Source organism: Pinus tabuliformis, chromosome X, assembly GCF_031772625.1.
Source record: "Pinus tabuliformis cultivar Carrire ecotype Pingquan chromosome X, CPIR1, whole genome shotgun sequence".
NCBI classification, from domain to species: domain Eukaryota; kingdom Viridiplantae; phylum Streptophyta; class Pinopsida; order Pinales; family Pinaceae; genus Pinus; species Pinus tabuliformis.
In genome coordinates this window covers 712,007,924-712,022,171 of record NC_142308.1, presented here as the reverse complement: position 1 = coordinate 712,022,171, position 14,248 = coordinate 712,007,924, and the positions used below count along the sequence as shown (strand labels likewise).

General features: G+C 32.4%; 1 protein-coding gene across 1 annotated transcript; it reads left to right on the top strand.

Annotated features, from left to right (window-relative positions):
• Positions 1–1,716: 1,716 nt before the first annotated feature.
• Positions 1,717–5,038, top strand: LOC149141949 (alpha-amylase type B isozyme-like). The gene is made up of 4 exons (XM_089446546.1): positions 1,717–2,224; positions 3,280–3,409; positions 3,559–4,373; positions 4,543–5,038. The coding sequence occupies exons 1-4, from the start codon at positions 1,931–1,933 to the stop codon at positions 4,864–4,866; spliced, it is 1,563 nt and encodes a 520-aa protein (XP_089302672.1). The 5' UTR covers positions 1,717–1,930; the 3' UTR covers positions 4,867–5,038.
• The last annotated feature ends 9,210 nt before the right edge of the window (positions 5,039–14,248 follow it).

The window sequence follows — 14,248 nt, the reverse complement described above, 5'->3', positions numbered from 1 at the left end:
TTAATTGTTGAATCTATTTAGGCATTCACACAACATATATATATATATATATATATATATATCCATAGTACTTCACAAAATTTTCAAATTATTGAATCTATTTAAGCATTCAAAACATATATATATATATATATCAAATTTTGAAAATAAAATATTTTTTTTGTAATTAAAAAAATTTTACAAATTAAATAATTTAATTTTTCTTAATACTTAATAAATACATGATTAAAATATATCTATACCAATATTATTAAAATTCATAAAATTATACACACTCTACCTCGCTCACTCTCAATATAAACCTTTAACCTTTTATAAAAACCCTTATATACCACAGGGAAAAGAATACACCAAAAATAAACTTATATTCCTATATCAAATTTGTATTTCCTAAAATAAATGAGTACCATCCTTGTCTAATTGTTTATTTGTATCTGGACGGCATTTTATAAAAGACATCACATGGTCCAACTTACAATCAAGACTTACGGATATTTAGGGTAATCACTATTTAGTAAATATAAGTGTCCTTATCTGACTTTGGGATATTTAGGGTAATTGGTATGAGAAAATATAAGTGTCCTTACCTGCGATTTTTTTAGGGGAGCAAGCGATAAGGTATAAAAGGCTTTTGAGTTTATAATATTTGAAAGAATTCGTTGGAATCCTTTGGCGGCGTCAAAACAACATTTCAACACTCGTGAGTGCACGTCCTCATCTTCGGTAAAGCAAAGCAACGTCTCTACTTTACAATCATGTCATGTGCCTTTCATTTCCCAATACAAAAAGTTGTTACTTTTCACCCTCCTCTCGTGTTCTTGGAAATTAATACTGTCTACTCATCTAAATAATACGTTGTGGTATTTTTGGTGTTTTTTTACATGATGGAAAATTTTGTCAAATTAGAAGTCAGTAACTTTTTTGGCTCTGCATACGATTGGACTTGTCAATCAATATTATTCAAGAAAAAATATTTATTAATAAAAATCATCGCATTTATAATTATTATTAGTGAAAAATCATTTTATTTATAATTATTATTTATTGGTAATTAGAAAGACAATAAATTAAGTTTTCACTTCTCCATATCATCAACAAAAAGTGTACATAGAAGTTAATATTTTTTAGAGAGCCAAAATTCTTACTACTTAGTTAAAGACTAATTCTAATAAACTCAGTGGTGGAAAAGACCAAAAAAGATGTGGGAAGAAAAAGTATGTAATTCTTGTTCTTCTGAAAAAATGGAAACAAAAAAAAATTTCATTTTAGAATGCGAAGCTTTCAAAAACAACCCTGAAAATTATACAATCTATCGTATAAACTATCTTTAACCTAATAAACTTTAAAATATATATATATATATATATATATATATATAATTTTTTATATATATATATTTTTTTTTCCTATACCTTTAATTTTATACTATTTCTATAAAATATTATTTAAAATAACTCTAATCAAACAAAATAAACTGTTTTAAAACCGAATCCATTCTCTCTCCCCCTCTCATTTATCTGAGAAAAATAAGATTTATTAGCTTGAAGTTCAACAATAACGTGGGTGAAGTTGAGATCGAGGTCGCATGTGACCAGCCCGTGAATGTTGCCAACCATGGCCACTCTAATTCATTGTTGCCCTCCACGTAGATGAGATGATTTTGGCAAGGCAGACAAGAAGCATCAGCCATATATTATTAATACAAACGATTTTGTTCTCAGGATCCATATATTGCCATAGAGATGGTTGAGACACAGCAGACCGTTACAGGGATCGAAACATTATAAGGTGATTATGTCCGTAGAATTTTGTTATTCGTTCTACCCTGTGTCCCCTGAAGAAGTTGTAGATAGAGCAGCAAAGCCTCTAGTTACGCCAAGAAGATCAGGTAGCAGCAGTAGGGTTAGTGGAAAAAAGGGGCAAAGCTGCAATGGAATTAAGAGTAGCAGGTGGGGTACTCTACTCTTGCTCTCCTATGCAACTTGCGTTGCCCTGGGACGGAGTATCAGCTCCTCTGGCTTTCAGGCCGAATCCCCAAAGGACGGGCAACGCCCACACCATGAAAATGAAAATGAAAATGAAAATGAAGCGCAGAAGACCAGTGATAAATGCAATTTCATCGCCCGTTGCTGTTAATTCAACACCAACAGAAGAGCAAGATGGATCCACTATTTGCAGAGGAGGCAACATACCAACTGATCCACTCACTGTCATTATGTTTCAGGTAAAATCGTAATCTTGCGTACATATTTTTTAGCCTCAGCTTCATGTTATTCACATTCTTAAAAATAATATATATATTAAATGCTTTGACTAAATTATTCAGGATCTATCACATACCGTAATTTCGGTTGAATAATTCTTTAGGATCTATCCTATAGAGCAATTTGGGTAGACTTAATTCGCGTAATTTGGGTCGAATAATTCTTCACGATCTATCACATCATTCTTCAAGATCTATCACGATAGAGTATAGAGTATCACATAAAGTAATTTGGGTTAAACTTAATTCTTTAGGATATATCACAGAGTAGTTTGGGTTAATGTTATAGTAAGTCAAAAAATAATCTCTCTAATTGGTGAAATAGAGTATAGAGTAATTTGGGTTGATGTTTGGTTAATTATATTTTTTGGTTTTAGAAATAAGTGAAAAAAAAATCTTTTAATTGGATATTTAGTTGTTAATTATGGAAATGTATTTTCAAATATTTTTAGAAAAAATTATTTAAATTTTAGATATTTTTTTTAGAAGAAGTTAATCGCTTTAAGATCTACTCTCCAAAAATAATTAGAAGAATGAAAAAATATTTTGTAATAGATTGTTATGTTATGTTATATTATCTAAACATTTTGATTTGTAAAATTATATAAAAATAAATAAAAAATAAAATTAATAATTATAATTATTATTAAAACATTTTGACTAGATTATATTATATAATAATAAAATATAAAAATAAAAATTTTAAGAATAATAAAATATAAAAATAATAATAATAACTATAATAATTATTATTAATTTAAACCAGTTAGATTTATCTTAACTCCAGATGTATAACAATCTAGACAAATCAAATCTGTCCAGGTGTATTTTTTTTTCAAATTTTTTACTAATTTTTTTTTATAATCTTAGAGGCTTGATAGATAAGTTAAGATGGATCTACTTCGTTTTAGATAATTTTGAAAAATTAATAATTTATATAAAATTGTTAACCATGTAAAGCATTTTTCTCACTCCTCTTTATCAATCTTTTCCAACATATCAATGTTGGTATCCAGGGATTTAACTGGGAGTCATGGAAAAATCCTTGCTGGTATGATGTGCTGAAGAGCAAAGTGGAGGATTTAGCAGAGGCTGGTGTTACAGATATATGGTTTCCACCTCCTTCTCACTCGGTGGCTCCTCAAGGTAGGTTGTTTCTTTCTTTGACTGAAAGGTAGTTTTTTTTGGGTTAGCTAAAGGTCTTAATTAATAACTTTTTCCAAAAAATGCGTTAACAGCACAGCTTAATAACCTTTTCGCAAAAAGTAGCTTAACACTAGAGTGTTGATAAACAGGATACATGCCAGGCAGGCTGTACGATCTGGATGCTTCGAGATATGGAAATGAGGAGAAGCTGAAGGAGGTGATAGAAGCATACCACGAGAAAGGCATTCGGTGCATGGCTGACATTGTGATAAACCACCGTTGCGGCGACGCGCAGGACGAACGAGGAGTGTGGTGCATTTTCGAGGGCGGAACGCCCGACGAGCGCCTGGATTGGGGTCCGTGGGCCATCGTGAAACACGACCATCCATACTCCGACGGTTCCGGGCAGCCCGACACGGGCGACGACTTCGGCGCAGCTCCCGACATCGATCACACAAACGAGCGCGTGCAGAAGGAGCTGGCCAACTGGATGACGTGGCTCTATTCACACATAGGCTTCGACTCCTGGAGATTCGACTTCGCCAAGGGCTACGCCGGCTACTACGTGGGTCTCTACATCTCCATGACGTTGACGGATCCGCAGCAGTTTTCTGTTGGGGAACTCTGGAACTCTCTCTCCTACGGTCCCGATGGGCGGCCTCACCATAATCAAGATCCTCATCGCCAAGAACTTGTGAATTGGGTGCACGCCACTGGTGACAGGTGTGCCGCTTTCGATTTCACGACCAAGGGCATCCTGCAGGAGGCAGTCAACGGAGAGCTCTGGAGGCTGCGGGATTCGAATAACAAACCTCCTGGAATGATTGGATATTGGCCTGAGAAAGCAGTCACTTTCATAGATAACCATGACACTGGATCCACTCAGTGCCACTGGCCTTTTCCTCCTCACAAAGTCATGCTCGGATACGTTTACATTCTCACTCACCCGGGAATCCCCTGCATAGTAATGTTTACATTTATTTATTTATTTATATCTTGGTGGATTTCAGAAATATTTTAGAATTAGATTCGTCAAAATATATCTCACTTGTGAAATATTTCTAAAATCAACCATAAGATAAGTTCAATCAATATGATAAACAGCTGACTGATAATTGAATATGTTTTGGCAGTTCTATGATCATTTCTTTGACTGGGGTTTGGGTGAGAAGATCACAGAACTGGTAGCAATACGGAGGAGAAACAATGTCAGAGGTAACAGCAGGTGCACCATTTTGGTAGCAGACGGGGATCTGTACATGGTATCCATTGACGACAACAAATTGATTGTGAAGATTGGTCCAAGGTTCGACATTGGAGGCCTCGCTCCATCTTCCCAGGACTTTGATATTGTAGCAGTGGGGCATGAGTACTGTGTTTGGGAGAAGAAATCAAGTGTAAGTGAATATGACTCTGAATTTGCTTGTGATACTGATCTAGCTGCAGCCTTTGCTTAGGTACAAGTCTCTTATTGTCACTGACGTGTGTGGATTGGTTGGGAGTGTGATAGAATAATATGTGTATGTAGTTACACTGCATATGATGTACCTGCTAAGTTTTTTTTTTCAAACTTGACTGTACTAGAAGTATATGCACGTGAGTAATATGAGCCTTTGGGGACACTAAATCCTATTCTCTAATACTTCTAATACTGCCAAATATTTACATTTCTATAACGTTTTTCAGCACTATTAACAATAGGATTTAGTGCACTTTTAACAAGACTATAATGCATTTTATTATGAATATATGATAAATATTAAAATATTTATTTAATAATATAATATATTTTATATTATTAATTTTTTTTAATAAAAAATAACTAAATTATAACAAGACCATAATGCATTTCATTTGATAAATATTAAATCATTTATTTAATAATATAATATAAAATTAATTAAATTATTTATATATGTGGTGATGATGATGATGGTGGTGGTGGTGGTGGTTAATGTCCGTTGAGACTAAACATTGGTCTATCAGACCTAAAGAAACAAATTAATTATTTTGATTTAAGATTTTATTCCTATGTTCAAAAATGCTTGGAGAAAAGCCTCCCGAGCTCACTATAATTTTGACATTATAAAAGGCTAGGAAGATCAGTATTGTAACAAAGCTTGTGAAACTGAGATCTAATGTGGTTGTACGCAGGGCACTCTAAGAGGAAGTGGTTTTCATCATCGATGTTCCTATTCTTACATATATGGCAGATCCTTTCCATCCATGGTGTTTTAGGAATTGCCCAATGACTTGTTTCACTATGGAGCTCATGAAAATTCGTTCTAATCTTTGCTATATTAATTTTCTTCTTTGAGCTAGTTAAAATAGAGAGATGCTTTTGATCTTCTAGGGTGGGGTTGATAACCTTCTTATAATAACTTAATTTTCTTTAACCGCTAAATCTTTCTCACACCACATTGTTTCTTTGAACTTAGAAGTAACAATATCTTTAATGTTATTAATGTTTTGCAATGCATGATTCTTGTTGATCTCCCAATAGTTTAACCAGGCCCTTGTGTCTTTATGCCACCCTCGATTGAGCCTTAGGTGGTTTCGGCTGGAATTTAAAGCTAGCTTAGGAAGTCTATGATCATCTATGTTATTGAGTTTGTGCTTGTACAACAGAAACCTAATCATAGCTAGGCTCTCAATAGGGGAAAGACCTGCTTCTATAAGGAGAATAGGATAGGGTGTATTACTTTTAATTTTCAGGTTATAAGTTATAAAACGCTTCTAGATTTGCTTAATCTTTCTCCATGATTCTCTGGAGATGCTGCAACCCCAAACCTCATAGCCATATAAGATAACAGGAGTGACTAAAGTTTCAAAGAGGAACTTCTTTTTTTCCCACATTACGAGGTTTGTTGTTTTACAATTATTTTCAAGAACAAAATAAGCTTTCCACCCCCCATTAATCCTTTTCTCAATGCTATGGTTCCATTTGAGCTTGTGATGAATATCAATTCCTAGGTACTTGTAAGAATACACTTCCTCCAAGCTATTATTGTCATACATTAAAATAGTGTAAGTGTCCTTCTTGGATTTGATAATCATAACTTTTGTTTTGTCAGTGTTATCAGTCATACCCATGGTAGAGCAGAAGTCCTTAAGAAGCTTGAGTTGCTTATCAAGATCAGATGGGCACCTTGCGAAAAGAACGATATTGTCAGCATAGAGAAGAAGGACGATGACTATCCCAGCTAAGATCGTGCCATCACATCTTGCTTCCTCTAAATAGCCTTCGAGCTTATCAATGTAAATGCCAAATAGCATAGGGGAGAGGGGGCAACCTTGTTTAACTCCGATGATACACTTAATATCTTTTGACCACCCCTCATTGCTCTTTAGCTTGGCAATTACATTCTCGTATAACCTTATAGCAACAACTCTCAACTTGAGAGGAGCTTTTAGCTCTTCTAATCTATTCCAAAGGTTGTATCTAGGAATCGTATCGAAAGCCTTTCTAAAGTCTATAAAGCAACAAAATAAATTGGATTTGTCATTACGACATTCCTCTGCAATGATACTAAGCGTAACGAGGTGGTCTGTTATTGAGTGATGCCTTCTGAAACCTGCTTGGCCTTTAGCCCGCTTACCTTCACTTTCAAGCCATATGCTTAACTTGTTTTCCAAAATACTACCATATACTTGGCTAAGAGAGGGCTGATCATAATTGTCCGATAATTAGAGGGGTTATTTGTATCCCCACTTTTAAAAATAGGGATAATGAGGCTCTCAGTGCAAGGTTTAGAGAACCCTTGCTTGATTGCTTGGTTGAAAAGCTTGTGGATGTGGGGGATGAGGACAAGACCTCCAATTTTTAAGATTTCCGCTTGGTAACCTTCAATGTCCTTAGCTTTCCCATTAGCGAGGCGATTAACCCCAAACTTAATGTCTTCTAAAGAGAAAACTTCTTTCGTTGTGAGCATGGTTTCCAAATTATCCATGACATTTGGAGATTCATAAAGCTTTTTAAGATAGGAATTCCAATCGTGAAGAGCAATTTTATTATTATCTTTAGTCTTCCTAGTCAGAATCTGCCTCCAAAATTTCTTAGGAGCTACCTTAGAGAGGTGTAAGAGATTCTCCTGTCTTTGACGAATGCACTGCCTCTTTTTCCTTTTAGTTAGGGCTTTATATATTTTTATCTTGTCCATTTTAAGAGATCCATCAACAGCTTCCTTAATTTCTCTCCTCGCACTTTTACAATCTTTGTCATACCATGGATTGGTTTTGCTATTTCTTTTATTATTTGAAACTTCAATTGAGAACTTGTTAATAGAATATGAGAGGGTTGTAGTAAAATTATGATAGAGGTCTTCTATGTTGTCTATATTAGATAAAGGAAGCAAATTAGTTTTTAATTCATTTAGAAAGAGATCGTTTTTATTTCTATCAAATATTAATTTGTTTTGGCTGTAAGTATTATTTTATGTGGGAACTCTATGCATGACAAAATTGAGAGTTATAAGTAGAGGCCTATGATCAGAGTCAGGTTCGTGGTCGTTTAAGATGTCAAAATTTATTATTTCGTTGTATAATGGGAGATTGGAAATAACGTAGTCTACCATGCTGCTACCAAGTCCATGGATGCAGGTCATCTTGGTGGAATTGGGCCACTTCTGTAGACCGTTGCAAATTATGAGATCTTGAGCACTACAGAGCTTGACTAGCTCCGACCCAAACAAATTTTCCCTGAGGTCTTCAGAGCTCCTTTTGTGCCTACTAGCCAGAGTAGGGTCTTCGTCTAACCAAAGAGGATTAGGGTTGGAATGATTGCTTAGAATAATAGCTTGGTTGTTTGAAGTTCAAGCGTTAAAGTCACCTATTAAAAGGATATTACCGTCATTTCTTAGGCTAGAAATATCATTCTCTAAACCATTGTAAGGGTTAGTTTTATCTAGATTCTTCTTCTTACAGAAGTTAGAATTGATGGGAGAAAAATAACATATTGTTGTATCAGACTTTTTATTATTAATGTCACTGATCTCTATCCAACTATATTGGTTGTGAGGGTCGTTTTTATAAATCCTAGCATGGGGGGTTTATAAATCCTAGCATGGAGGGAGATGTTCTTCTTAATGTAACGAGCTATTCCCCCAATGTTGTGTATATAAAGATTCAGCTGGAGATTTTTAATTTGTATAGAGATTTTCTATAATATTATGAATTAATGTTATGACTTATCAACACTCTGTACTCAAAAAACTGTAACTCATTTCACTCATTTCATATAATACTTATTTATATAATAATTTTTTAATATCAACTAATTTAATTAAAAATAAAAAAATAACATAATTACTTTTCAATAAATTTCAATTTCGATTTTTATAATATTATTAATTTTTTTATTATTATTTTCTAAATAACTAATAATTAAAAATTTAATTCAATAAATTTCAATTTTGATTTTTGATAATATTATTAATTTTTTTTATTATTTTCTAAATAACTAATAATTAAAAATTTAATTAGTTTAATATTAAATTTATTAATAAATTTTTTACATAATTAATTTTAATTTTAATAAATATTATTACTATTATTTTTAATAAAAATAATACTTTCTAAAACTCTAAATCACAACTCTGAACATTTTAACCTCGTAATGTTGAATCATACCGTCTGGATACAAAACATTGTAAAACATCGAATATTAAACCAAATGAAGTTAACATACATTAATTTAGTGCACTTCGAATAATAGTATAATGATGACGAGATTTGGTTTCTAATTTTGACCATATATTTTATTTGTTAGTATTATATATGTAATGTAAAAAATATATAACATTTCTAAAATATTATATAAAAATATAAATTGAATAATTTATTTTAATTTTTATGTTTGATTTCTTTGTTTATTTTTAAGTACTCAAAATTATGGTTTATTGTCGGTGGTCAAAAACAAATTTCATAGTTATAAGAGATATACCAAAATCATAAATATGTATACACTGAAATTGTTAGAAAGTAGGTAAATTAAGGTAAAATAAGAAGTTTATGGGTATCCCTTATAATAGATCAAGAGTGTGGTAGATAAAACAAAAAAGAGTTGATAAGAACTTAGTAGAGATGGAGAGTGGTGTAGATAAAACAAAAAAGAGTGGATAAGAACTTGGTAGAGATGGAGATATAGTTTTTATGAGTCCTACATGAGTCAGAAGCAAAAAACCATCAAGAGAATATTGCGTCGGGTGCCATCTATTAAAGGCCTTCAATGAAAAGTCTGTGATAGTAAACAAATATTTCTTGATTTAACTGTTCACTGATTACCAAACTCAGAAACACCGGCTTTAGAGAGCTGATCTACTATTTGGTTTCTTTCCCTATAAACATCTTCAAGAAATTTGATTGAAATGTTGTTTGAGGTGCAAGACTTCCTCAACAATTGGGCACAAAATATGAATATGTCATCTCCGCACTTTGTTGAACTAGTTCACAACAAGCATGGAATCAATGAAAATTTGTAAGGAAATAATATTATTTTCGATGGAAAATAGAAGAGTTTAAGGTTGAGGAACCCCGCATAATTATGTGTATCCCTTTCTAAACCACTTTGCAGTTTATATGAGTGAATTTTGTGGAGGTAGAGGATAGCCCCACCTCACAAGATCCATTTTCCAAAGACACACCATTGAAGAAAGTCCAGGGTATGGATATGTCCACCTATTCTTCCACTACAATGCGAGGGGCTTAGGCTTCTTCATTAGAGGGGAGGAGATCAAAATCTACAACCACTCTTGCTGCCACTAGGTTAGGAACCGAGGCTCTGTCCTTGAATATGACTGTTTCTGGTGATCCAAATCCCCAACAAATGAGGGGAAATAAGTTTCTTTGTTTTTTAGGATTGTTTTGATCCCAACAGTTCTTCCAAGCCTCTTTGAAGGATGCCCCATACCAGTTCAATGTGCCACCCACCTTGTCTTTAACATTCTTCCAAATAGTCTCTCAGAAAGGACAAATGATAAACAAATGATTGATGGATTCAACAACATTTTCACATAAGGCACACCCTCCCAACCCTTGCATACTGTGGTGTTGAAGGTGTTCCCAAGAAGGGATTTTATTCTTTAGTAGAGATCACAAAAAAAAACATGATTTGGGGGCATTTTAGCTTCTATATTTTCTTCCATTGCCATATTTCTTCAAGTGGCTATTTGTTCCTACAAATGTGTGTATAGCCTTCTTTCAGGGTATAGATAGCCCAGAGTCGATCCAACAAAAGGTGTCCATCGATCCAACAAAAGGTGTCCACCTCATCATCCCCAACTATAACATGTGAAACCGAGTATAACATGTGCAGTGTTTAAAGCTAATTTTTATAATTTATTATAATGAGAATAAAAATATATAATATATATATATATATATATATATATATAATAAAAAAAACCTATAATTTTTTAAAGTGAAAAAACCCATATATATATATATATATATATATATATATATTTTTTTTTTTTTTCCATTTTGAGATGTTACATAGAAATTTTGTTATCAATTATTTATTAGAAAACACAAAACCTTAATTATATGCTTTGGCAACCTGTATAGATGTAATGTAAGAAACTTTGTCTAACATTTTCAAATGTTTAAAAGAACTGGCTTCACATATTTTAATTAATATTCAAATTAAAACATATAAATGTAAAATGTAAACAAACTTCAAATAACTTGGTCATCTTAATTTATAAAATAAAATTTAAGAAACAAAAATTAATAAATTGGATAACTATTAAGTACAAAATCATGTGCAAAAACTAATAAATTAAATAAATATAGAGTAAAAAACCATTAGCTATAATCAAATCATGGGCCATAACACTTTTCATATACGCTAAATTAATACAATCAAATCCAGCAACTAAAAATGAATGGTTTAGTAAGTTATAAGGTCAAGTGATATTTATATATGATATTTAATTTAATCGAAATAACTTTTTTTTCTTAATTTAATAATATTTTTAAACTCAACTAAGATTAATAAAAAATAACTAATATTAATATAGAGTATTTAAATTTGACCATCAAAATTTAATATAATATTAAATTTATTATACAAATTGTGTGTGGTCCATTAAAATAATTAATATAAAATATAAATATGTATTAATGATTTAATAAATGCATATTTGTATATGAGAGACCCATTAAACACTTCAACAATAATTATAGTAAATAATATATATGGAAATGTTCATTTCAATTTATAAGTGAAATTAAAAATATAAATAAATAAATCAATAAGTAAACACTATAATGTCTAAATGGATGAATAATTAGAGGTTATGACATTTTTTTACTAAGATTATGAATTAAGTTTGGGTAGTCTAATTAGTAGATGAAATGGTTCTATTAGAAGCACTTTTTTGGTTAATTTTATTCAAAACTCAGTACAAATTTTTAAAAACCATATGTTTAAGTTGTTTAATTTGCAAAGATCAAGTGCTTCAATGGATATTTAGGGTTCATAATCCATTTATGCATTCAAAAGTGTATTTTAAACAACAAGAAATCAAAATCTTGCTAGAAATTGTATTACCAAAAAGTTGTTTGGTCTATTAGTTAAACTATGCCAAATTAAGTATAAGATAATAATAATTTTTTATTAAAGTACAAGTTTAAATTTCAACAATTAAAAATTAATACTTTTAAAATAATAAACAAATATATTTTTTTTTCAAAATTTTCAAATAAATTACTATTAATATATTATATATTATATTAATTTATAAAAATAATAGTTAGCAAACAAAACACTAATATTGAAGTATATTTGAGACATGAAATGAAAATGATAAATTATATTATTTCTAAAACCAACCTAGATCCATCTTAACTCTAGATCTACCAAGCACCGAGAGGGATCAAATCTCTTGAGATACAAACCTCTTTTAAAGTGAAAAGAGATTTGATCCCTCTCGGCGCTTGGTAGATCCAGAGTTAACATGGATCTAGGTTGGTTTTAGAAGTAGATACAACTGAGTAATATGAGTCTTTGGCGGGTAATGCTCAAAGGAGGGGTTGATAAATCCTATTCTATAATTCCTTTATTACATGTTTACTACTGCCAAATATTCACGCTTCTAGAACGCTTTTTAGTGCTCTTTAACAATAGGATTTAGTGCACTTTTAATAAGAGTGTAATACATTTTATCTAGAGTAGCATAGACATACATATAAATTGTTAGTGAATATATATATCTTTTTAAGGAACGAGTAATAATATTTTGTATTAATAAAAACTGGTGATGGGCCCAAAACCCTTACATAGATTTTCATATACAAAATTATTATCTTCATCATACCATACAAAATGCTTATTGCCTCTTGGGCTTAAAAGCCTTTTCAGACGATCATTATAGATTTTGCAGAAAGACCGGAGGAGATAAATTTTTTTACAGACTATCATGCTAACACAAGAAATTTAACAACAATAGACTATAACTGACAAAACATCACCCTCCAAGATGAGTCACTGACCTAAAAAAAGACCATGACTAGCAACTTCAAACCCCTTCAAGTGACAAGTTCTCTTCCTTTCCATGGTAGCACCTGAGTCAGTTCCTCCAGCCACCTATCACTTAGTTGAGTTGCTGGAGACTTCCAACATTTTCACTCGAGCATAGAGTGAACGTACCTCCTTCCATAGTCATTCCAGAGAATTCTCCATGTCTGCATGGTGATTTAACAAATTTTCCTTTGTAAAAAGTTGGAAGGAGCACCTTTGTCTTTCCACCATGTCTTCTAATTTTTGAATGGAAGCTAACATCTCTTAAGCAACATCCAAGAGTCTATCAAGCACTATTATTTTGTTGAGATTCTCCTGAGGTCCTGAATTTCTTTCCATCTTGATACAAGTGCTCAAATCCTAGTTGTCAAACACTCTAATGTCAGATCCTCCTACTTCTAAACCCAGATGAAGCAATTGAATAATATGAGAAGTCATGGGGTTAAATATATAACTGAGACCAGGACCCTACCACAAGCCAAAATACAATTTATAAAGCAATATCATTCCATAGCCTCACTAGGAGAATAAATCCGTGTCGAAAGGATGTCATAGGACAGGTGAAATAACTCCATTCCCTTGCACAAAGCACTAGACACCGCAACCCAAGAGATTGACCATAACTCACACCGTAAACAAATTAAATAGACAAGACTGCTAAGGAGGAAGACAATTGGAAGAGTTGCCACTTGTTAATCACCTTTAGCCACCGAAGCCATACCATGTAAATCCGGGGCCAGAAAAGGAAGGGGGTTGATTGGGTCTCATTTTTTGCTATATTAATCCTAGATTTCCACTTTAAATATGATATTATTGTTTCTAGGGAATCCAAAAAAGCTTTGGAGATGGAGAGAGGAACGGGGAATTCTCTCCCAAATATTCAAATGAAATCTTGTTAAACCCAACATACTAAAGAATTAGGAAGAATCCCAACCTCTGGTTCAGTTCTATTACACCTTGGCTTATGGAGTTGCATTTTTTAGCTAACCCATCGGTGACCGATTTAGATTTTTATACACATGGAAGAGTTCCAATTGTTCGAATTGAGAGATGGAGGCAAGGATCCTTTGGCTTAATGGAGAGGACTCAAAACTAATCACCTTCTTAGCCTTAGTTAATAGATGAATGACTAGCATGGAATCTTCGAAAGCTGTTAGCCTAAAGATTTTGAGCTCATTGGCCAGTTCTAGCCCATTCCATAATGCTAGATACTCTACTTGATTATTTGTCGTTGATCCAAAACCCCAAGCGAATGAGAATACAATTTTTTCATCGGGGCCAAATATGACCCCTCATGGATCAATATCATGGCTTATCAA

What these genes read in the sequence shown, in the direction of transcription:
- LOC149141949 (XM_089446546.1), top strand. Translation starts at nt 1,931, where the DNA reads ATGGAATTAAGAGTAGCAGGTGGGGTACTCTACTCTTGCTCTCCTATG. An exon ending in TCACTGTCATTATGTTTCAG is followed by an intron (nt 2,225 to 3,279) that starts GTAAAATCGTAA and finishes GTTGGTATCCAG; the next exon opens with GGATTTAACTGGGAGTCATG. An exon ending in ACCCGGGAATCCCCTGCATA is followed by an intron (nt 4,374 to 4,542) that starts GTAATGTTTACA and finishes ATGTTTTGGCAG; the next exon opens with TTCTATGATCATTTCTTTGA.